This window comes from Rhinatrema bivittatum, chromosome 5, assembly GCF_901001135.1.
Source record: "Rhinatrema bivittatum chromosome 5, aRhiBiv1.1, whole genome shotgun sequence".
Taxonomy (NCBI): Eukaryota; Metazoa; Chordata; class Amphibia; order Gymnophiona; family Rhinatrematidae; genus Rhinatrema; species Rhinatrema bivittatum.
The window spans coordinates 223306502-223332085 of record NC_042619.1 but is presented as its reverse complement, the minus strand read 5'-3'; the positions used below and the strand labels follow the sequence as shown (position 1 = coordinate 223332085).

The 25584-nt window shown below is 41.6% G+C and overlaps 1 protein-coding gene across 4 annotated transcripts in view; it reads right to left on the bottom strand.

Annotated features, from left to right (window-relative positions):
• The window catches only part of CDKL5 (cyclin dependent kinase like 5), a 418621-nt gene that overhangs the window by 73074 nt on the left and 319963 nt on the right, over positions 1 to 25584 (bottom strand). For 3 of the 4 annotated variants that reach the window (XM_029603337.1, XM_029603339.1, XM_029603338.1), the window contains exons 5-9: positions 19100 to 19145; positions 9688 to 9824; positions 8680 to 8800; positions 6668 to 6727; positions 5133 to 5223 (exon numbers count right to left, since the gene is read on the bottom strand). In XM_029603337.1, the coding sequence (XP_029459197.1) occupies positions 5133 to 5223; positions 6668 to 6727; positions 8680 to 8800; positions 9688 to 9824; positions 19100 to 19145 (455 nt within the window). Of the gene's footprint in view, positions 1 to 5132; positions 5224 to 6667; positions 6728 to 8679; positions 8801 to 9687; positions 9825 to 17198; positions 17240 to 19099; positions 19146 to 25584 lie in introns of those variants that run through there. The other variant, XM_029603340.1, reaches the window with a different exon arrangement.

The following is a 25584-nucleotide window of genomic DNA, read 5'->3' as shown; positions in this document are numbered from 1 at the left end:
TGGGAGTCTAGCAAATCTCTAACCCGAGTCAAAAAAGACCTTTGGTCTTGGTTAGGAGCATATAGAGAGATAAAAGAAAAAATATCAGACCCGATCCATATTTTTATGAACACGAACGGACCTCCCGGGTCCAAAATCTGAAATAACTACTCATGGACAAGTTGAGAAGAAATAAGTATACCATTTCCCGCATATCTAGCATTCTTCCCACTGGCAGCTAAAAATGTATAGGGATACTCTTTAAGGGATAATAAATGCTCAAGCCTTTTACAGAGATGCATCTCCTGAAAGAATGCAATAGAAAACTTGTGAGAGACTAAGGGGGTCATTCTCTAATGCTAGCTCGGGGCGGAGTCGGCCCCGGAAGAGGAGGAGTCACGGCAGCACCAGGGGCCGACGCTGCGGACATATCGCTGGCGGCGAAAGGTAATATTCCTTATCGCCGCCAGTTTCATGTCAAAAAAGCCGGCAGCGATCGCACCACGGAGGTGCGATCGCTGCCGGCTATCGCAGGACCACCCCCACTTCACCCCCCGCTCCCACCGGATTCTCTAAGGAAAGCCATCGGGCCTCCCCTAGGGCTTGGGCACGCAAGGTGCACAAGCGTGCACCCCCTTGTGTGCGCCGACCCCGGATTTTATAACATGCACGCAGCTCTGCACGCATGTTATAAAATCGGGTGTAGATTTGTTCATGCCGGGTTGCGCGAACAAATCTACGCCCTCATGCTGTTTTTAAAATCTGGCCCTTTGGGGCAGATTTTTAATATTATGCGCGTGGGGTACATTTGTGCGTGCTACCTGGCGCGTGCAAGGGGGGGCACACTTGTGCACCTTGCACGCGCTGAGCCCTAGGGGAGCCCTGATGGCTTTCCCCATTCCCTCCACCCCCCCCCACCTTCCCCTCCCTTCTCCTATCTAACCCACCTCCCAGCCCTCACTAAAACACCTTCCTGACCTTTATCTCGAAAGTTACGCCTGCCGGCCGGCTGCCAATACACCATCCCTTGGCATGGCGGATGTGCCAGAGGCCTCAGTCCCGCCCCCGGCACACCCCTGGGCCAGCACCCTGCCCAGAGCCCCACTCCCGGAACGCCCCTTTTTGCAAGCCCCGGGACATTCACGCGTCCCGGGGTTTGTGCGCGCCACCAAGCCTATGCAAAATAGGCTCGGCATGCGCAGGGGCAGATTTTCTCGGGTTACGTGCGTAGCCTTTGAAAATCTGCCCCAAAGGGACGAGAGATATATAGGTGTGAAATTAAAAGGCACACCCAAGAGAAAATAAATGCCAATGACCCACATTGTAAAGGGTGAAATAAAAAAGAAAATAATTAATGAGGAGAACTCTAATACTCACAACACCCCACAAACCAATCCACTCCACCTAACCTGCAGATCCCTGTCCATAGAGGGCAACTCCGTGAACAGAAAATGAACTCCCAGCACAGCCCTCCCTCATCTGAAATAGACATGAAAATAGAAAACAAGGGAGAACCATCACCCAAGTCCAGATACATGGTGCTTATATACTAGCATACCACCAAATATGATTAAATCGCACCAGCAAATGGGGCAGCTTAAGAAAAAACAATAGCTGTCACCCTTCAGTACTGCCAAGAGAGAGAAAAAGATTATATAAGTCCAGAAAGACACGGTAACCAGTCTCAACCCTGGTCAGATAAGAGTGTCCCGAGACTCATAAAGTTGGCATCGCAGGCATTGTCCAGCTTGACCAGCTCGGCGCCATCTTTGTGTTGGGTCGGTGGTTGTCACAACCGAAGCTGTAGGCGGGATGGAAAAGCTGACCTCCAGACCCGCTTGCTTAAAGGCAGTAGCCGCTTCAGGAAATGATTTGACGTGGTACGAGGTCCCTTTGCATTGAAAAAGTAGAGCAAATGGAAATGTCCAATGGTATCAAATGTCCTCAAGGCAGAGAGCGCTGGTGACATCTTGCATCTCATAGCACTTCCGGAAGGTACTCAGCGCCAAATCGTTGTAAATAGAAATATCTATACCATTCCACTGCCACACAAGCTTTTTCCTGGCAACTCCTATGAAGTCCTCCTTATGGGCGAAACTGTGATGATTTAAGACAATGTCTCTTGGTTTATTATCTTGTCAAGGCCCAAGGGACCTACGGGCTCGTTCAATTTTGATGCAGGACTCCAGGCTTGGTGATCCCCCTGCACTGCCTTCTTTATGGGATAGCAAGAAGGTGCAAATCACGGAGATGGTAGTAGCACAATTAGTAAATTCTTGTCTCAGGGACTCCTCTTATTCTGATATTAGATCTTCTTGAACGATTCTCTAGATCTTCCACTTTCTCAGCGAGTGTAGCAATCTCAGCAGTCAAGGCCTTATTTAGCGAGCTCAGAACATTTAGTGCCGCTCCTTGATTTCCTGTGCGGGAGTTGAGGTCATCCACTCTATGCCCCAGTGCCATCAAATCCTCCCAAACTACCAAAATGGAGGCCAGCAAGTCAGCCTTGTGCTGGCGCATATCAGCCCGAAGCTCTAAAAACCATTCTCGAAGTTTGGATTTTGAAGGAAAATCAGAAAATTCTTGCAACTGGTCCAAGGCAGGATGAGGTGATATGTTGGGTGCTCGACATCCTTGTTACTTACTTTGCCTGCTCCTCTAATGGCCTGGTCGCCATCTTTGCTAGGCAATTCCACCATGACCTTGCTAAAAGAAAACTGTTTCAGGTCGGTTGTTTGCTTTCTACTAGCCATCGGAAGACAGGGTAGTTCAATAAACACTGAAGGCACCCAAAAAAACAAATCTAAAAAAGCTTTAGGGTTCAGTTGTGAAGGTGGGGAAGGAGCTCAGAGTTTAAGCGTCCATCCTGTAGCATGGCAGAATAGTGCCTTCTATCTTGGCTTTATTCTTGACTTCTCTCTTTCTTTATATTCCCATATCAAATCAGTAGTTCAAAAATCTTTTTTCAAGTTACATTTATTATGATCTTTGAAATAATTCCTTTCAGGTTGTGAATTTTGCCCTGTGATTCAGACATTAATTTTGTCTTCGCTGGCTTATTGCAATACCTTATTTCTGGGTTTTCCTCAATCTTCAATTTTTGCATTACAGCTGGTTCAGAACTCATCTGTTTGGTTGGTACCTGGGTCTCCTGCCCCAGCTAGTTTTCACTGGCTTCCTGTGATTTGTAGAATTCAATTTAAGACTTTGATCTGTTTGGACCCACAATGCTTCAATTCTGTTTTAAAGCTGTAATGATTGGTGCTTTCTCTTCAATCCTCTTCACAGTCCCTTCTTGATGTTCTCTCTTTTAAGCAGGTTCAGTAAAATGAGTCCTGAAAGAAGCTGTTGGAGTGTTGGGTAGCTTACTTTGGCATGATCTTCCTGTCTTGCTAAAATCCGAGATGAGGTTTCTTTAGTTTCGGAAACTTTTGAAAATGTATCTTTTTCCAAAAGCATTTGTTGATTATGCACAATAGCTTTTTCCTTATTAGCTGGGCTTTTCTAGTGGTAAAAATTTGTATTTATTCACTTTATTACAAACTGGTTGTCAGGGTTGTATGGAGCGATGTTCATTTTTTACATTTACTTAGCAGAAAAACACCTTTCTTCCTTTGATTCAAGGGAGGTGGTATGAACCTGTAACAGGATGTGTTGAAGGCCACCTATTGTTGTTCTCCATCTCTCTTGTACAGGTATGTTTTTTGTGTTGATTTTATTTCTCTGCTGTCCTGTATGTCTATTTTTTCAATGCTTTTTATGTTTTTATTTTAATTTTATTTATCAGTGTTATTATATTTATGTTTTACTTTGATTATGGATGAAATACTGTTACCCGCTAAGAATTATGGATTGGAAGGCTATAAATTTGTTAAATAAATAATTTGATTACTAGCATATTAACAAATTAGGTCAGTAATGTTCCTCAGGGATCCACCCTATCATCAGTTTTGTTTAATATTTATCTGGCCCCCCATCAGCAAAGTCTTACCAAGTCTCTGCAATGGTTATAAAATTTTTGATGATGACATACAATTTTTCATTCGTCTATATGCAACATGGCAAGATATCATTGACCATCTTCAGATTTGCTTTTCAACCATCAGGCAATGGCTTCATTATAAATTAAAAAAAAATAGCTCTTAACATGTCTGGCGACCTCGTTCTGTGATTCAGCAACTTTCTATTGTGATTGATAAAACATCCCTTCCAATCAATGAAGGTATTAAAAGTCTAATTGTATGGCTAGATTCCAATCTCTCATTTCGACCATACATCAATCCTCTTTTTCAAACTAAGAGTAATTTCTGGTTTAAAACATCTTTTACATCACACTGACTTTCATATAGTAGTTCAGGCTTTAATCTTTCTACTTACTATTGCAATGCTCTTTATATTTGTTGTCCTGATACTACACTACAGCCGCACCAGTTATTACTTAATGCTACTGCTTGACTTATTACTGGAAAAAACCGCAATGAACATATCATTCCAACACTGATGGGCTTACATTGGCTTCCTCTGCACCACTGAGTCATATACAAAATAGGCATGACAGTATTTAAACTAATCAATTTGGGATCTTGCCCATAAGTCAAATGCTCTTCTGAAATTACATTAACCATCACAACTACTACATTCTGTTCAGAGGGGCATGCTTGACATTCCCTCAGTCAGACATGCCCTCCTTTCAGCAACTAGAGAATGTGCCTTTTCCGTGGCACTCCAATTCTATGGAACTCTTTTCCAATAGATGTATGGCTTCACTAGTGTTTAAAGACATTCAGAGGTTTGTTGAAAACATTCCTCTTCAGGCAAGCCTTTCTCTAGAAGCAGTATCCTTTGGTGGTTATGAATTTACTAGCTATTGCTTTAACTGAATGCAGGTACATGATTAGAATTAGTACATCTTATATTTTGTGACATTTTGAAAATTTGAATTTTTTATGTACATCACTTAGGCCTTTTGTGTAAAGTGATTAATACGTTTTAATAAATGTAAATGTAGTAAAGCTGAATAATGAGTGAAACCCTATAAAAATTATTCTCAATAAATAGTTACATAGAATGGTTAATTCGCAAAAACACAGCCACTAAAAGAATCTGATCAGGGAGCACTGGTAGCATTCATACCATCCTGAAAAGATACTCACCCGAGCAACAGTTCTGGTGAACGGTACCACCTAGTGGCAACATATTCTGTGTAGTTAGCATTGTTGCCTTCCGAAAGATTTCTAGCAAAGCCTATAAAAACAGATTTAAGATATGTAAAAAAGCAGAACACACAAATAAATAATTTTTAGAAAGAAAAAGGAGGCATTATTTCTATTATTCTCACATGGTCTTCAAATATGATTGCTAAGTGAAGGCATCGGCTAGGACAGAAATCGAGAGAATGAAAGAAAAAATGATATGGAAGCCCAGGGTCAATGACTGAGCAAAGAAACAAAAAGTCAAAGTGAAAGACTGAAGATACAGTAAGAATCCAGGGCTGCTTCCATTCTATACCTTTGGAGAACAATCTCATGTTTTATTTCAGAATGCATATTTTTCCCAAGAAAATAAATGTATTAGAGTTCTTCATTTTCAGACGGCTCTAATAAAGCTAAGAACTGAGATTTATTTATTTAAGATTTTTATCTACCGACATTCGTGGACACATCATGCCGGTTTACATCGAAACAGAGAAAAGTGATTACATAAAACAGGGGCAGGGGCAACAGGGGAGTTAAGAAAAAAGTCATTAAAAAAAAATATGGTAAACGCAGAGAATAACGCTAACAATAAAGGCATATCAAGACAAGATAATCAAGACAAGAGGATAGGATGAAAAATGTTCACTCAAAAACACCAAAAGACAATGCAAAAGATATAGTAATGGATGTTTAAGCTGGAACTGTGGAAAAAAAATGAGGTAGCCAGGGGGATAAGAGAGACAAAAATAGTGCTGGTGAACAACACAGAAAAAACATCTTACTACAAAGAAAGTACACCGACCAAGAAAGAACAATCAGAAAGAAAGCATCAAAACTATAACAGTAGACAACCAAACACCAACATTCTACTGATGGACTAGGTGTATGTTGTGGTCAGTGATATGAAGAGTCACTTTGGAAAAGAGGTATAAGGAGGGAGAACACCATTTACAAAGGAAAAAAATGAGCACAAGGATGAAAGCAGTTTTTGGCACTGTAACAAACAAAAGATATATTATAAATGATCTATCACTGTTATTGTAAAAAGAGTCAAATGGAACAAGACCAGCAACTCAGGGACTCTGATGAGAAGTGTGTGTGTGTGTGTGTGTGGGGGGGGGGGGGGGGGGGGGTTAAAAAACAAATGACTGAACGGGAATGGACAACTTTCCAGAGTGCTGACACCACTCTGTAAAGCAGTGAAACTGAACCACTTGTCTTGTTAATGGTTTACAAACAAATTGCTAGCAGGCTAGAATCCTCTGCCAGACACTTATAAAGACAAAAGGGGCCTGATTACAGGGGAGGGACAATGCAATATACAGTGTGACCTTGTTTTAAAGATCACTAAAACCACATGATTATAGCATCAGCAACAAGAGAACAGAAATGAGTTCTACAAGAGATAAAATGATCACTACAATCAAAGGATCATTATAACCAGTGCTTAATAAATCACTAGTCCACTGTGGCTCAGGATATATTCAACTTACCAAAGTCGCACAGTTTCAAAATGTCATTGCAGCTGATTAAGAGATTTTCTGGTTTGATATCTGAAAGCAAATATTATAAAAAAAAATTTTAAAACAACTTTTACAATTCTTCAATATACCAATGCTACCTAATAAAATGTAATTGTAATGTATGACAATACTACAGAACAGAAACTGAAGTGCAGCAATTTTGTTTTTTTTTTAAATGTACTGCTTTCTATTTCTAGCTTATTAATGTTCTCTTGGGGACCCTTCCGTTACATGTATCAATACTATAACCTCTTCTGGATTTCATTTAGTAACCATGTAGTAAACTGTTGCCTTATGACTGTCCAGGATTCAAACTCATTGTTGGATATAGTAGTTGTATATTACACTACCTAGCTGCCGATGAAGGGGGGCTACATTCAAACTGAATGCTTTGGCGCTAAGACTTTAGGTACTTTTTATTCACGTACCAATTATCAGTCAAGGCAAAAGCATGCTGCAGGAAAAAAATTCTCTGCAGAGATGGGCACTCACTTTTTCTGCTGGTGCTTTTTCCATGTAAAACAACTACATGGCATTGTTGCCTCCCCCTGAGTTAACGTTGTGGCCCCAGAACACATCTGCAAAGAGGGTGGACAATCTTCAAAAAGCTTTGAAAACGGACCTTTAAAGATTTTTCTTTACATTAAGAGTGAAAAATTCCTTTACCTACCAACAGGTAAAGGAATTTTACCTGTTAGCAGGGATATTAAACTTCCATCTCAAAGCTTTCTGGAGTCTATAGGTCTGCTTCTCTATTAATCAGAATTTCATTTCCTATATCATCTTGGCATTGAGATTATAAAAAATCCCAGAAGTAGCTCAAAATAGTGGTCCATATTCAGTGCCATTTGTTTGGTTAAGTTTGGACTTACTGGACAAATGGTATGATTTGAAAATCCCGCCTCAATGACCAGCCCCAAGACAGACGGATAACTATTTATCTGGATAAAATGTTAACTGGCTAGCTTGGGCGAAGGGCTGATTTTCAGCATTATCTGGCTAACATAGCCAGATGACTTTAGGGTTGCCAAAGAACTGCTGAATATCCCTGCAAAGTTAGCTGGACAAACATATCTGCTACCTTTGCTAGCTAGCCAGCGACTAAATGTGGGATCGCTTCAATTGTAAGCCCTCTAGGGACAGGGACATGCATATGGTACTAAAATGGAATCTACTCTGAAGTATCTAACCAGTCATGAAAGGCAGAATATAAATCAGAAATTAAATTAAAATCACAGGAGGTGATTTTGGCAAGAATGAACTTCCCAAAGCATAAACATTCAGGTTAGACAAGATGAGTCAAAGAGAGGCTTGGTGGATAAGTCTGATTTTAGAAAACACATATATACATGCAGGTTACGTTCTCCATCTCCATCCTGGAGAGAATGGATACCAAAAAAGGGTCCCATATGAAAAAGAAACAGAAGTTCAACTCGTTGAATGGCAGCTCTATTTATTTAAAGTGCCTGGACAGGAGCTGTGGGTGCACAAAAAAGAAATTCTATTTATGATCTCATTCCATGTGTGTGAAATCCTCTTTACTCCTGAGGAGCAGGGCTGGAGATGAAAGGCACAAGACTGCCAGTTGCTTCTCCAAGTTTCAGAGTTTTGAAACAAAGATAAACCACCATAAGGCACAGGAAAATCCCTTTCCACAAAGCACCATTAATTTCACACCAAGTGACAATAAAAGGGCCAGGAGGGATTAAAATCTGGTTATATGACCATCTACACATGAATTTCAATTTCTTCTTCTACCATCCTCTGGTACATAGAAGATCTATGTTGCATCAAATTTTTTTTCCATTGATTTTACGAAAACTGCAACACCATCAGCTGAAATAACTTGTTTTCAAAGCTGATGAAATTATTTGGCATCACTATGGTGCTTTATGACTACAGCAGCAATTTTCTGCCTCATGCACTCAGAACTAACAAGTCACATTTTTTCCATCTGAAATACCATACCTACACACATTTACCTCTATGAACAATGTCATTTTTATGGCACCAGTGAATGGCCTTGATTAATTGGTAGATATAGTTCTTTACTTTATCCGATGAAACTCCATTTGGCATTTCTTCAAGTAATTCCAGCATGTTCTATATGACAAATGTAAAGAAGCATTACTACTGTCCCATGTAATATGACCATGTTTTGTTTTAATCACCAATAGACAAAGCTGAGCTGCCTGCTAACTCCAAGTCATGAGGATCCTGGGTTTTGTTCACCCTCATTTCTTAGTCTTGTCATTGCAAAATAACAAACCCCAGAATATTTCCAGGGTTCTGGATGGCCTGGAGTTAGTTGGCTCTGTTGACAAATCAGTTCAGTAACTCAGATTACAGAAATCAACAGTTCAAGTTGCTTTTTTGACAAGTTTTCCATTACACACTAAAGTACTTTACTCTTTTAAGTACTCAGGCTACAATCTAGTTTGATTTTGCTCCCAGAAGCTAACCTTTTAGTGTACAATAAGGCAGAAGGTGCAGCATAGTGTCTTCAAGAGCAGAAAGGTTTTCTATGAGCATAATAAGCACAGCTCTTCCTTGCCTTTGGCACTGTCATCGGCTATTTTTTCATGGCTTAGTCTATGTAAGAAGCAATTATTTTGATCTTTTCATTCATGTAGGTTTTTCTCTGTGGCTTATAGTTAATTATGGGTCTCATCATGATTAAGGGAACACTAGTAATGCCTTAGAGAGAAAGGCTTGGTTTTTGACTGCACTACATTTTTTCTTTCTGGTGCAATGACTTTTCTGAAAGGGCATGATCACAGATTTTATGGATTTTCATTGCTTTGCTGCCCAGTTGTTCATGTATGTATCAGGACAGTGACTTTTTTTGTTTTTTGAAGACTGCATCTTTTTACATTTACAAGTTCTTGTCTATCCAGGAAACTCACTGTAGATCGTGGAGTTCTGTTAATTATAAATCAGTATGATTTTAAGTTATCACTTTCCCTGCCTTGAAACAAATAAACACTTACTTTTTCCACATACTCAAAGACCAAGTATAATTTTCCTCTTCTTCTAAAAGCTTCCTTCAGCTCTACAATGTTTTCTTGTTTCAAGGTGCGAAGCATTTTAAGCTCACGCAATGTCGTTTCCTTGACCTCTTCATTTTCTAGGGTTGAAAAATTGTAAAAATGATCATGCAAAAACTTCTAAACATCAACTTGTACAGTCAGGAGCTTATAAGGGAGCACTGTACTGAAGGTGTTAGTGCAGTGGTTTGAGCACTGAGCAGTGAACATGCTGACCCTAGTCCAATTCCCTTGCCAGAGCTCACTTTATAACTTCCATGCTCCCAAATCGACTAAAAGCTCTTTGCAGCATGGTTATTATAACCATGTAAATCATCTTGTACAGTGCTGTAGTATATAGAGTCATGGGAATAAGCAAAATTGCTTACCTTGTAATAGGTGTTATCCCAGGACAGCAGAATGTAGTTCTTACATATGGGTGACATCAGTAATGGAGCCCTATACGGAAAAACTTCTGTCAAAGTTTCTAGAAACTTTTGACTGGCACAGTGTACCATGTTATTCCTGGCCACAGGGGTCTCCCTTCAGTCTCTTTTGTAGCAATTTGCATTAGCCAAAAATAAAATAATAAAACGTATCGGACCCAACTCCGCGGGGTGGCTGGTGGGTTTCGTGAGGACTACATCCTGCTGTCCTGAGATAACACCTATTACAAGGTAAGCAATTTTGCTTTATCCCAGGACAAGCAGGATGCTAGTCCTCACATATGGGTGATTAGCAAGCTACAGGCTGAGTTATTCTTGTATTGGAGCAACAGTGCACAACTTGTGCAACAGGCACAACAACTGGCATACTGTTGGGAAAAATGAGGCAGCCTGAAATCACGAAAGGTTGGATGCGGAAGGAGTTGGATTATGCTGGAAACAAGTTCTTTAAGACAGATTGTCCATAGGCTGAATCTTGTCGTCCTTCCTTGTCGAGACAGTAGTGGGCCGCAAAGGTGTGAAGAGAACTCCATGTTGCTGCTTTACATATGTCAAGGATTGGCACTGAACGATAGTGTGCTACTGAGGTTGACATTGCTCTTACTGAATGTGCCTTTTCTCGCCCTTGGAGAGGAAGGCCTGCCTTTTCATAGCAAAACTCTATGCAATCTGCTAGCCAATTGGATAGAGTATGTTTACCCACTGCTTTACCAGGTTTGTTTGGATCATAGGAAACAAGAAGTTGATTGGATTTCCTGTGGACTGCAGTGCGGTTTAAACAGAAAGATAGTGCACGCTTACAGTCCAAGGTGTGTAAGGCCTGTTCTCCTTGGTGAGAATGAGGCCTTGGAAAGAACGTGGGTAAAACTATGGATTGGTTCAAGTGGAATTCCGTAACTACCTTGGGAAGGAATTTTGGATGTGTACGAAGAACCACTCTGTCATGTAGGAATTTTGTGTAGGGTGAGTACATGACAAGTGCTTGTAACTCACTAACCCTCCTAGCTGATGTAATGGCTATGAGGAAGATAGTCTTCCATGTGAGAAATTTAATATCACAGGAATTCATGGGTTCAAATGGAGAACGCACGAGCCTTGTTAAAACCAGATTCAGGTCCCATTCTGTGACTGGTGGCCGAATTGGTGGTTTAATGTGAGTTAACCCTTTCATAAATCTACTGACAAGAGGTTGTGATGCTATAGGTGCATCTCCCATCTTGTTGTGATAAGCTGAGATTGCACTTAAATGTACTCTTACAGATGAAGTCTGGAGACCAGAGTCTGAAAGATGGTATTAGTCTAGTAAAGAGGTAGCGGGGCAGGTGAAAGGATCAATACTTTTTTGGCTGCACCACAAAGTAAACCTTTTCCATTTTGAAGAATAGTTCTTTCGTGTTGAAGGTTTACATGAAGCTATAAGCACTTGAGATACATTGGGTGGAAGATTGAGTGGTTGCAAAATCAAGCTTTCAACATCCATGCTATCAGGGATAGGGATTGAAGGTTGGGATGGCGCAACCGCCCCTGATCTTGAGTTATGAGAGTGGGAGCTACTCCCAGACGAATTGGATCCCTGACTGAGAGGTCTAGAAGTGTGGGAAACTATACTTGTCGAGGCCAGTACGGGGCTATGAGAATCATGGTTCCCCTGTCCTGTTGTAGCTTCACTAGAGTTTTGGTTATAAGCGGTATTTATTTTATTTATTTATTTTAAATCTTTTCTATACCGTCGTTTGGAGGAGACCATCACAATGGTTTACTTCGAGGCACAGAAAATTAATGATACTGTAATTTGCACATTTACCAGAGTGCCATAAGGTTCGGTAACATAGTTAGTGATCAATAATGTTAAATGTAATTAATCATGTCCATGTCTCTATCTCGGTTTTTATTACAGAATTAACTTTAGAATTGTGGCTTGTCCTTTAAAGACTACACACTTAGTGAATACAGCAGTGTGTGTGGAAGTTATATTGATCGTGCTTTGCCTGTCCCTGGTTTCTATTCTCCCTTCTCTTTCTGAAAAGCTTGTTTAAAGAGCCAGGTTTTTAAACTTTTTCTAAAGGTTTTGCTGTCTCTTTGTAGTCTTAAATCTAAGGGCATGGAGTTCCATAGTATGGGTCCTGCCAGTGATAGTGCTCTCTCTCTCGTACCTGTGTTAGTCTTGCAGTTTTGACTGATGGAATGGTTAGGAGTGCTTTGTTTGCTGACCTTAGGTTTCTGTTAGGGATGTGTACACGTAGGGCTGTATTTAACCAGTCTGCGTGTTTGTTATGTATTAACTTATGTATGGTGCACAGTGTTTTGTATTGTATTCTTTGTTCAATGGGAAGCCAGGCCTTCTATACACGTATAGAAGGCCTGAGTTCCAAGGGCGAGCAAATGCGTCCTTGGCTGGTTGGTTCTTCTGTTTGTGTAGAGAACAGAAATTGTGCACTTTGTGATTCAGATGTGATGCAAAGAGGTCTATGGTTGGTTGTCCCCAATGCTGGAATATCTTGGCTGACACTAGGGGATCTAGAGACCACTCGTGTGGTTGGAACTGACGACTGAGGCGATCTGCAAATACGTTGTGAATGCCTGCTAGATAAGTGGCCTGGAGAAATATTGAGTGTGTCAGGGCCCAGTCCCAAATCTGTGCAGCTTCTTGACAGAGGTGATATGAGCCCGTACCTCCTTGTTTGTTGATGTACCACATGGCTACTGTGTTGTCCGTTTGGATCAGAACAGTCTTGTGGGAAAGGTAATCCTTGAACACATGTAGCGCATAACGTATAGCTTGAAGCTCTAGGAAATTTATCTGAAATGTAGCTTCGAGTTTTGCCCAAGCACCTTGTGTCTGTAAATGGCCAATGTGTGCTCCCCAGCCTGAGGTGGAGGCATCTGTAGTTAACGTTACTTGTGCAGCCGGTTGTTGAAAGGGCAGGCCCTTGAGCAAGTTGTCTATGTTCGTCCACCATAGGAGCGAAGATTGTAGCTCTTGCGTTATGTGAATAGGATAAGACATTGGTTGAATGGCTTGCATCCATTGGCTCTTGAGTGTCCATTGAGTGAATCTCATGGCTAATCTGGCCATAGGAGTGACATGGACTGTGGAGGCCATGTGTCCCAATAGGGTGAGACATTGATGCGCTGTTATTCGTGTGCTCCTTTGTAGAGAACTTGCTAAAGAAGCTAGTGTCCGTGCACGGTCCTTTGGAAGAAAAGCCTTTGCCGTTATGGTGTTCAATTCTGCTCTGATGCATTGCAACAGGTGAGACGGCGTACAGTGGGATTTCTGGTAATTGATGAGAAATCCCAAGGAGTGGAGCAGATTTATTGTGAGTTTGAGAGAATTGAGAGCTCCTTGTCTGGTTGGACTCCTTATCAGCCAATCGTCCAGATAAGGAAATATGTGCACGCCCTGCTTGTGCAAGTGAGCTGCTGCAACTGCTAGACATTTTGTGAACACCAGAGGTGCTGAGGCAAGGCCAAATGGTAGAACTTTGTATTGATAATGTTGAGTACCCACTAGGAATCGAAGGTATTTTCGATGAGGAGGGAATATGGGAATGTGAGCATAAGCATCTTGAAGATCCAGAGAACAGAGCCAATCTCCTGTTTGAAGTAGAGGTAACAGGGTTCCTAGAGACACCATCCTGAATTTTTCTTTTCTCAAAAATTTGTTGAGATTTCTGAGATCTAGAATGGGACGTAGACCTCCTGTTTTCTTTGGAATGAGGAAGTAACGGGAGTAGAATCCTCTGCCCCGCTGAGGCCGGGGAACTGGTTCCACGGTCCTGGCGCTCAGAAGGGTGGATAATTCTGTTTGTAGAAGTGTGGATTGGTTGTTTGCTGTCCAAGACGCAGTGGGAGGAGTGTCGTTTGGTACAGTGAGAAAATCCAAGTGGTAACCCTTGAGTTGTAATGGAGAGTACCCATTGGTCTGTGGTGATGGATGACCAATTGTGGTGAAAAAATGTTATCCGTCCCCCTACTGGTAATTCTGGTGTTGGATTGGGAGAAAGACTGCTGTTCCCTGGATACGGTTCAAAACCCCAAAGTGGATGCTGTCTGAGGAAGGGGTTGAGGCCTGGTTGCTCTTGGCTGTCTAGGTTGTGACCTTTGAGCTGGCCTAGATGAGCGTCCACAGGCAGGAGGAGGATAATAACGCCTTGGTCTATAGTATGGGCGTTTTGATTTTTTCTTGGAAGTCTCCTTGATGTTTGAGACTCCTGCAGCACAGAGGACAGTTGTGTGAGAGTCTCTGAATGCTCTTTGAAGAGGGAAATAGCTTCCTTTACCTTATCTCCAAACAAGTTGTCTCCCAGGCAAGGGAGATCAGCCAGTTTGTCCTGTATCTCGGGCCTCAAATCAGATGTTTTGAGCCAGGCCCATCTTCGAGCACTGATTCCGGTGGCTGACATTCTAGATGCAGTTTCGAAAGAGTCGTATGCTGCACGGACCTCATGTTTACCGGCTTCTAGGCCCTTGTGAACTAAGGATGAGAAGGACTCTTGAAGCTGTTGAGGGAGAGATTCGGAGAGGTCTTGTATTTGTTTCCATAGGTTTCGTTGGTATTGGGTCTTATATAATTGGTAAGCCGCAATCCGGGAAACCAACATAGACCCTTGAAACATTTTTCTACCAAAGTTGTCTAGGAATCTGTTATCCTTGCCTGGTGGAGTTGAAGAATGAGTCTTCAGTCTTTTTGATCTCTTTTGCACTGACTCAACTACCACTGAATGGTGGGGTAGCTGAGTCTTATGGAAACCAGGAGTGTGCTGGACTAAATATGTCGCCTCAGTCCTTTTGTTTACCGGAGGGTATGGAACAGGGATGCTCCCATGATCTGTGTAATAGTTCAGTAAGAACCTCATGCACTGGAATGGTTAAAACCTCCTTAGGTGGATCCACGAATTGGAGCACCTCTAGGGTCTTTTGCCTGGCATCTTCTTCAGTTCGCAATTGAAAAGGTATGGAATCAGCCATATCCTTTACAAAACTTGAGAATGAGAGGTCTTCCGGAGGAGATTTTCTTCTTTTCTCTGGAGGAGATGGTTCAGAAAGAATTTCTTCTGAGGAGGTATCAGTGTCTGTATCATGCCATGTATCTGGGGTATGGGACCCAAGAGGTGTCGAAGGTCTAAGTCCTCTTGGCATCGATGGATGTTCCGTCGGTTTTGATGGAAAAGATGGTGAAATTGGTGGGTGGGAGCGTGGAATCCCTGATGGACCCAGGACTGGTTCTGGAATCGGTAGTTGTTCCCCAATTGGTGTTGGTACTGGGTTTTCCAGAGGTTTTGTTGGAATGGCACCGATAAGGGTGTCTAGTTTTGCCATTAGTGGTGCCAAAAAAGATAGATCTGGCACTGGCATCGATGGTATCATCGGTGAATGTGTCAGTAATGGCATCGATGGCGTCGGAGGTACCAGTAATGTTATCGGAGGTGGCACCGATGGAACTGGTGGCACTGACGATGCCGATGGCACTGGCCTCGATGGATGAGTCGGTGCTGGCATCATATCGAGGAGTGCATCCCGTACTGTCTGGCGGATATATCTGTCCAGTTCCGCACGCATAGCTGGTGAAACCAGAGCAGCTATGGGGGAGGGCAGCGAATGCGCTACCGGTACCTCCACAGGGCCCTGTGGGGGTATGGTTCCTGGTACCGATATCAGTGGGGATCGCCTCAGCGTAGAAGGCCTTGGTGAAACGTCCGGTCCCCGAGGTTTCTTTGGTGCTGATCCCGAGTCTCTCGAACTACCGGATATCGGGTCGGTGTCTGACTCGTGCGATCTCCGATGTCGATATTTTTGTTTACCTTCAGTGGTCCACATCGAGTGTATGAATGACCTTGACGGAGTCGGTGATGGTCTATCTCCCGCCTCATCTGGTTTTTTCTTTTTAAGGAGAACTTTACAAGTCGTTCCAGCCAGAGACGACTGCGATGATGTAGACGTGGAGGGCATCGGTTGAAAACGAAAGAGATGCTCCATTTTCTCCATCCGGAGTTTTCTGCCTTTCGGTGTCATCTCGGCACACTTAGTACATGTTAAAATATCGTGTTTTTCACCGAGGCAAATAACACACTCTAAGTGTGGGTCCGTAATGGACATCGTTCGGAAGCAAACCGGGCATTTTTTAAACCCAAGGCCATGGCAAAGTCGGACAGCCGTCGACGACTTGGAAACTAAATAGACGGTACGGGATCGGACGGTACCGAGAGACAAACGTACCGCGTACTGTGAAAACGGGAGACCCCTGCGGTTCTATAGTTTTTCTAAGAATTTTGTTAAATTTTTATGTGGTGAAAATCACCTCATAGGACTCCAAATATCCGCGAGGCTAACGGCTCCGTGGAAAAAAGAAGACTGAAGGGGACCCCTGTGGCCAGGAATATCATGGCATGCTGAGCATGCTCAGTGGGCACACTGTGCCAGTCAAAGGTTTCTAGAAACTTTGACAGAAGTTTTTCCGTATAGGGCTCCATTACTGATGTCACCCATATGTGAGGACTAGCATCCTGCTTGTCCTGGGATAATCAGAATTATGCAGTGACATAAGTAATCACATGTTCTTACAGCCCTCTATTTACTACAAGTCAGCAGTATGTACTTCACATGCGCGCAAACACATGCATATCTTCTATCGCACTCCTCCCAAGCTCATCCCACATCATATGATACATTCTGACTCATTAAGAGGTCGATGAAATAAAGCACGTCGACCTTAGCATGGGTTTTAATCCACACTTTAGTGCAAATTTTTCCATAAAAATTAACCCTGGTATTTAACAGGATTTTTGGCTGAAGAAACCCACGTTAGATGAGTTTATTAGCTATTACACTGCAATACAGGGATGCGCATTAGGTGAAGGACTGATTTGCCTACATATGTTTTACCAAAGAAAATGTAATTCCTGGGTCAGAGCAGGAGTTAATTTCCCATGGTGCCATGGTATCAGCAATTGCCTCTAACAACTCACCCATTTGCTTGTCGTCAGTGTAGTTTTACTAACCCAAGTCACGTAAACATGTGCTACTCACTACAAATCACAGTATCTTGCTCAATGATGACTGCCTGGGCCCTGGTGTAAGTGAAAGAGGTAAAGAATGAGCCCACAAAGCCACTCACTGCTTGCAGGTCAGGAGGCAGATAACATCTCCTACACCCCAAATTCTCTGCAGGACCCGCCTGGCCACATATTGCAGCCAACAAGCAGCACCACAGGGAGAAACATTAGCGAGCTGCGGACAGGAGAGAGCTGTGTGCCCTGGTGCCAAGGACGTTCTGCTCGGCAGAGGGGGTGTGGGTGATGGGGTGCTCAGGGGATCCTGGGCGGGACACAAAGGATCCGGGTTTGGCTGGGAAAGAGGCAGAGCAGCAGCAGTATGGATTGAAATGGCCCATGTGAAGCCATGTGCTGGAAATCATGGATTTATTGAACACATGCTGCCGCCTTAGGACTTCGTTCCCACCACTGTACGGTTTTGCTGCTGCTGCTGGAGCCATGGATGACTTCTTTGCACAATATCTCCGCTCCAATCTTTTTTTCTTTTTATTTGAAAATGTCAGATGCAAGCAAAATATACAAGCAAGTTTTTAATATCCTTCCCTATCCTCCCATCTCTCTTGCATCAGCCCTCTCTCTTTTTAGCACAGATTTGCAGTTTAAATGGCATAAAAAATGGCCAATGAGTTTTAAAAAAGCATACTTTTCATATTTAGTACACTTTTTTCTTTTTATACACTGACAGGCAATTTGCATTCCATTAGTTTACTGTAGCCCGTGGAGCTGTGGGATTTTACCATGTGAGTAAAGTAAAACCAACACTAACATTTTGTTCTGATTTTAGCACAGATTCTTTTACAGTCTAACTCTCATACACACACACACCCATTTATTACATTTGATAACCTTTAGTTGCACGTTAATGCATTTTCAAACAATGTCTTCTTGCAACCTTTTTTTTTCCCTTGGCTCTTATATCTTTGCCTCCCGTTCCCTTTATCTGCACATTGCTCCTATAACCCCATTCTTCCTGGATCTCATCCCTCCTTGATTCCGATCTTCCTTCCTCGTCTCATTGGCTCCTTTTCTTTTCACCCTCAACTCATACTCCCCAATCCCTCCCTAGGCTTCAACCCCTCCTCCTCTACTTTCCAGGCTTCAACATCCCCCCCTCCACCAATCCCCAGGCTTCTCTTCTTCCCTTCCCACCTGCTCACACTTGAATTTGGAGCAGGAAACAGCACCAGCAATTGATGCCAAATGAACCATTGTAGCCTGGTTATTTTTCCCCTTGCACATTTGAGACTGACAACCTAAGCCCTATAACAATCTAAGCAACAGCTGCTTCTTTGTAGTGCTGGACTTGGCAACCTTAAGCCTTGGCTTGAGTCACAGTAATGGCAACCTGGTGTTATTTTTCCACTGGATTAGGCCTGAGAGCCTTGGCCCTGCTGGAGTTGTGGCATAAGCACAGGGTTACTTTACTGCAAAGCCAGGTCTGACCAATATTAGTTGTGCTTGAGCCATGGTATCAGCACGGGGTCATTTTTCCAAACAGTCAGACCTAACAACCTGGGACTCTCTTTAGCCAAAGCAAAGCAGAGAATTTTTTTTTCTTCTAACAATTTTGTTGCTATGCTGCCTTAAATAATTATTATTTCCCTTCTCAAAAATTGTTCTTAACAGCATGCTTCCGGTGGTTTTCTGGCTTCTACATCTGAATTGTAAGCAAGTAATTGTTGCCAGCGCTATTATTCAACCAATTTATTCTTGATAATGTGGCATCAAACTGAGAACTCTATTTAACTTACAATATGCAATATTCTAACAGCATCAGTATCCTCACTCCACAAAAGTTTGAGGCTGCTTTATTTAATCAGCATAGGACTACTATGTCAGAAAATTCTTCATGCAAAATCATTAAAAATACATTACCTTCACTGTCTTTGAATTTCTTTATAGCAACAATTTCTTTTGTTTCCTACAAAGCAAAATAAGAAAAATACTGGTAAAGAAGAAAACATACTTTGTTACAAATATTGGCTCAGATAAAAGGGTTATTGCTTTCCTGTGTAGCTGGCATTCTCTGATGACCACAGTGCAAGTGGCCTCACTGATGGGTCATGCAATACCATCTCTTGACAACTTTGGAGGATTTGCCTAGAGCTTTTTAGGAAACGCTGGGAATGAGTCAGACTTGCTGCTCCTTAGTTAACTAAGTAGATAAAATACAACATCAACTGAAGGGACAACAATAGGAAGGTTCTGGCTGATTTTCAAATGAAAGGACAAAACACGAGACATGAACAAATACCAGTCATCAAGATTATGTAAACATTTTTTGTAGAGGGAAACCTTTCGTCTTTTTTTCATAACTATAAAACAAAGAGAAAATGGAGACATCCCAGCAATCCAACAAAAACTAGGCTCTAAAGGCCTTATAAAATAAACAGTCCAAATCTGGAATCCTGGCGAGAGATTATAACTATAACTAGATAGTAGTCACGGGCTAATGGGTGGACTCAACTCTGTTGCAGCCTTGGAAACTTTTTGTAAGAAGGAAGATCTTGATTAGTTACTGACATCACCATGGCCTTCAGTGTGTGGGCTTTGATATGCTTTCTGTCAGACCTGCCAAGGCATAGGAACATAAGAAAGGTCATGCTGGGTCAAACTAAATTCATCAAGCCCAGTATCCTGTCTCCGTCAATAGCCAGAATGGGCACAAGTGCTGGGCAGATGCCAAAAAGTAGATTTATATTTTCTTACTCAATCCCAGGGAGAGCAATGCATTTCCTTAATCTACTGTCTAATAAAGCTTTATGGCCTTTTCCTCCAGTAACTTACCCAAACCTCTTTTAAACCCCACTAGGCTATCTTGACCACACCTCTGGCAACAGATTCCACAGCCTGATTGTGCATTGAGTGAAAAAGTACTTTCCACTATTTGTTTTAAATCTGCTAGTTAGTTCCATGGAGTGTCCCCATGTTTCAGCATTATTACCCATTTCACTTAACTCATAAATTTATAAACTTCTATCAAGCCCCCTTCTCAGCTATCTGTTTTCCAAGCTGAAGAACCCTAACCCATATAGCATCTCTTACCTAGGAAGCCATTCCTTCCCCTTTTTCATTTTTGTCACCCTCTTCTACACCTTTTCTAGTTCTGCTATATCATTTTTTAGATGGGGGCGACCAGATCTGCACACATTACGCAAGGCATGGTCCCACCATGGATCTATACAGAGGCAATATGATATTCCCTCTATTTTATTCTCCATTCCTTTTTGGATCATTCCTAGCATTCTATTTGCTTTGTTGAATGCTGCCACCGCTGCACACACTGAGCTGAGGATTATCTACAAAGAATCCAAGGTTCTTTTCCTGGGTGGTGATTTCTAATACAGAACCCAGCACAGTGCACCTGTAGTTGGGATTATTTTTCCCTATGTGCATCACTTTGTACTATCCACATTAAATTTCATCTGCCATTTAGATGCTCAGTCTGCTAGTCTCACAAGGTCCTTCTGCAGTTCCTCACAATCTGCTGTTTTAACAAATTAGAATAATTTCTTGTTGTCTGCAAATTGGATCACCTCACTGGTTCCCTTTTCAAGATCATTTATGAATATTTTAAACAGCACAGATTCCAGTACAGATCCCTGTTGCCTCACTGTCTACTCTGGCTACTCTGCATTTCTGCTGTTAGCACTTGCATTTTATTTCCAGAGATCTGACTGGTGCTTACCATTCACGACCAACAGACCCCAGTGGCGGTTAGCCCCGTTCAAATCCTGACATCAGTGCTAGAGGCCTGCAGGACCATTAAAAGAACTCTCCAGCATCTTCACCAGCTGTCGTCTTGCTGTCTATTCTGGTTACATTGCATCTTTGCTGCCAGTACTTGCACTTTATTTCCAGCAATTTGACTGGCACTTGCCATTTTTGACGGATAGATCTCACCAGTGGTTAGCCCTGCCCATCTCCTGGTGTCAGTACTGGAGGTCCACGGGACAAGCCCACAGGCAGCCAGCAAAGGGCCATGTCTCTTTGCTTGCCCCTTCACTTAGACCACTGCTTAGGCTACTGCTGGGACTGCTTTTTGCTTCACAAACTACAGGAAGTGTGATGTCTAGTTTGGGGGCAAGTGCTATCCCTGTCATTAGTGGATAGGGCTGGTATGAGCATTTCTGTAATTCCATCTTATTTCCTACTGCTTCTTTAGTCCCTAGGACAAGAGAGTTGGTTTACCTACCCTGATGCTCCATTAAAAAGTTAACAAGGGGCATAACTGAACCTATGTTATCCATTGTATACATAAATAAATAAATAAATACAAAAGAAAGTAGATGTGGTTTCCACCTTATTGGCAGAGGGGACTTATATTTACTGTGCTTCAGCAAATCTTGGCTTACTGTTATTGATATCCCATGTTGAATTTACTTTGTTCTAAGGGTTATTCGTTTTTCCAACATATAAGAAATACTCGTAGAGAAGGAGGAGTTTTAGTTTTGTTTTTTTTAATAAATGCTGCCGAAATACCCAGATCTTATTAGGACATGCATATGAGAGTTTAGTTTTGAAATTCTATAACTTGACATGGACATGTTTTATTGTCCTCCCAGAATCATCAGTAGGGATCCAACTTTTACCAGGGATTTTTTTCACATCCTTCTTATTACAACCTCGATAATAGGTGCTTTTAACATCCATTATTCTTTTTAAATATTTTTTTTTAAATATTTTCAAGAATACCTTATGGGTTTACAAATGACTTAATTCTCCTACACATAATTTTTGTCACAAGCCAATAGTTAAGAAAATTTGTGGGAAATTAGACCCTGAGAAATTTCAGAGTGAATGAAACCAAGTGACTGAGAGCTTGGCCCTCGATTCTGCTGAGAATTTATCAGCCTCACTCCTGCAGTCTCAGTCTTCAGTAACTCAGAGCGTAGTCCTATGTAACAAACAGTGTAGTCATTTTAACCCTAGAGTCCCCTGGTTCAATAACCACCTAATCTTTAAGAAAAAACTAAATGCATCGTGTAGAGTGGAAATGGTGAAAAAACTCTTCTGTTGAGTATCAGGTTTTATTTAACACTTTACAGGAGGAATACAGATGGCTTTTTCAAGTCTTCTAGGAATGATTATTTTAAATTCCATCTAGAAAGTTCTTTAACCATCCTCAGATATTGCTTAGTGTAATAAGTAATTTAATACGCAAGTTGGATGTTCCTGGTTATTAAAGTATTTTAGTCCCCAGGTTATGCCAATTTTTGTACTAAGTGTGTTAGGTCCAAAAAGGTGAATTTTAAGACCTGCATGCAGGAGCACATGTATGTGAGTTTGCCAGCTCATGCACATGGATGTGGTGATTTTATAACAAATGCGTGTATATGTGCACATGGTATAAAATCAGCTATACAAGCATACATGTGTGCACAATTTTACACTGATGCGCGCATGTACCACCTCAATCGTGTAAGTGGGGGGGGGGGGGGGGATTTTAGTAAATACGTGCGCCAACAATTACCTGTTTTCCCAGTTTGTTTCCAGTTTGCCCCCCCCATAAAGGGGGATATGATAGAGGTCTATAAAATAATGAGTGGAGTGGAATAGGTAAATGCAAATTGGTTGTTTACTCTTTCTAAAAGTACAAAGACTAGGGGATGAAGTAACTAGGTAATACATTTAAGATAAAAAGGAGAAAATATTTTTTTCCTCAACGCATAATTAAATTTTGTAATTTGTTACCGGAGGATGTGGTAATAGTTGTTAGTATAGCTTGGTTTTAAAAAGGTTTAGACAAAAGTTCCTGGAAGAAAAGTCCATAAACCATTATTTAAGTGGCCTTGGGGTAAGTGGCATGGATTCTATCAACCCTTTTGGGATCCTGGCAGGTATTTGTGATCCAGATTGACCACTGTTAGAATCAGGCTTGATGGACCTTTGGTCTGAATGAGTATGGCAAATCTTATAATCTTATGGTCTTTGTCAAGGCACTTGTAGCTGCTGGTGTGATGATCCATCAGGGACAACTTCTGTGAATACATTGAATATTTCTTGAAGTTGTTGGCTTCATTCTTGGTTATGGTGTGAAAAATAGTTGATATATTTCTTATGCCTTTGGCTCTACATGTGCTAAGAGAGAACATAGTAACAGAATAGGTGATAGAAGATAAAGAACAAATTGGTCCAATCAATCTGCCCAGTAGATAGTCATTCAATTTAGATATATGGACACCATAAAATCCCCTATATAACTTAACACTAACTCCCATCTCTTCCTAGTCTTACACTGAATCACTGGGTAACCTGCATGGAGCAGCAGTTCAGCTCATAACAGCAGTGGTATGACAGCTTTGCTCTTCTAGGTCACCAGCATGGAACGGTAGTTACAAACCTAAACACCATTGTCCCATGCATGCCCAAAACCTGCCAAGGTGAAAGCCTCCACTTCTTCAGCTAGTAGCCATCCCCCCCATATTTAAATTCACATCTCACGAAACAAATACACAAGCTCACAATGCATTCAAACTACTGCTGCTTGGGGTTGCAATTGCCTCTCCGTGCAGGTTATCCTAATATTTGCTGTTTAAGGCTGTAACCGCTGCTCCATGCGGATTTCCGCACTGCATTCCTGGAAGCCCAAAGCCATTGATGTGATGAGCTTAACTACCATTCCATGCAGGTTATCCAGTGATTCAGTCCCATCCACTGTCTCCAAGGATCCTCTGTGTTTATCCTTCAGTTTTTAAAATTCCATTATTGTTTTTGTCTGCCTCTGGAAGGGCAATATAGACTACAAGTAACAAACATTAATCAGCAGAGTTGAAACTGAAACTCAAACATCAAGCAATGGACTACTGGTTAGAACAACAGGCCTGAGAAACCAAGGAAGCCATGGTTCAAATCCGGTTTCTCTCACCGATAATTCTTATGACCTTGGGCAACTCACTTTCTCTCACATTGCTTCAGGTACCCACTTAGACTGTAAGTTATTTGGGGCAGGGACTTACTGTACCTGAATATTTATCACCATTGTATAGTGCTGTTATTGTCCATTAGTGCTATAAAAATGGTAAGTATTATTAACCAGCACGGTGGAAATGAAAAAACGATTACAATTTACAGCAAAGGCCTAGATCTAAGGCAATGGTTCCTGAATTGGGGTCACAAGAAACAGGTCCTTCAAAGCCCTCCATGCCCCACACCAACCCACAACCAGTAGTGGCATTCAGTGCGTACTCATAGGCCCATCACCTTTACCTGCACAGGTTTCCTGTTTAAAAGGAAATCTGTCTGAAGGACCAGGGTCTGTGAAGGTGCACCGACAAATAGGCCCCCATGCTGACTGATACTGTTGCCACTGCTTCCCCACTTTAGGTGAACACTGGGATGGGAAGGACAGGACGGCATGAGGGAAGGGAGGAAGCGTGTAAAAGAAATCTGCTACTTTGCTTTGAGTGGTATTTGGGCTTAAGTGAATTTTCAAGTGTTAAAATGGAGTTTTATTGGATACAATTTTGGGAATCCAAAATTTTAGGATACTAAGAAGGCCAAAAATAACAAAAGTTGACTGTAAAAGAAGCTTGGTGATAAACAAGAAGAGAGAAACAGCAGACTTAAAATGGTGGTGGCAATAGTCTGACAGGATGTTGACTGACGACAATGGGAAAAGTAAGCACTGAGGAACAGCAGGTTTGGAGGTACACAGCAACTTTTTTTTGTCTAAGAAGTTCTGGAAGAATCTTCTGGAGCTGTCACAAAATGGAATCATGACTCATTACAGCTGCCTGTCATCAGAGAAAATGCTGCTACTAAAACAAAATATTTATAGAAAAAGATGAATACTTTTTTCACAGTATATTTGTGACTATTAGAATTCATTGCCATATATTAAAAACATTTTACATCACTATATCATTGCATTAAAAAAAAATCAAACACATTAATAGCATTACATTTTGAATGACACCAGCAAAGAAACACTACAATATCATCAGCCCTACGGCTATCGCTGTTTGTTCCATTATGACATTATGACTGAGCTGCTGGTCAGTTTCAGTTGCTTTAATTTACATATTTTTTGCTGCCATATTCCAATGGTACACAAATGTCACTTATTGTATTGTGGCATACCATGGGCACAATATAGTCAGATTTTCTTTTACAAGGTTAAACAACAGCAAATTACCAAAAGAAGCAAAAACATGCAAAACATTCAGCAAATAACGAGGGACAGGTCAATCCACTGGGTTAATGGATCAGAGAGTGAGTGAATGAGCAAGTGTGAGACCACCACTAAAGTGATGCCTTTATGTCTCAATATAAATTACACTTTCGTGATACTTCAAAACGAATTACATTCAGGTACTGTAGGTATTTCCCTATCCCCAGAGGGCTTACAATCTAATGAG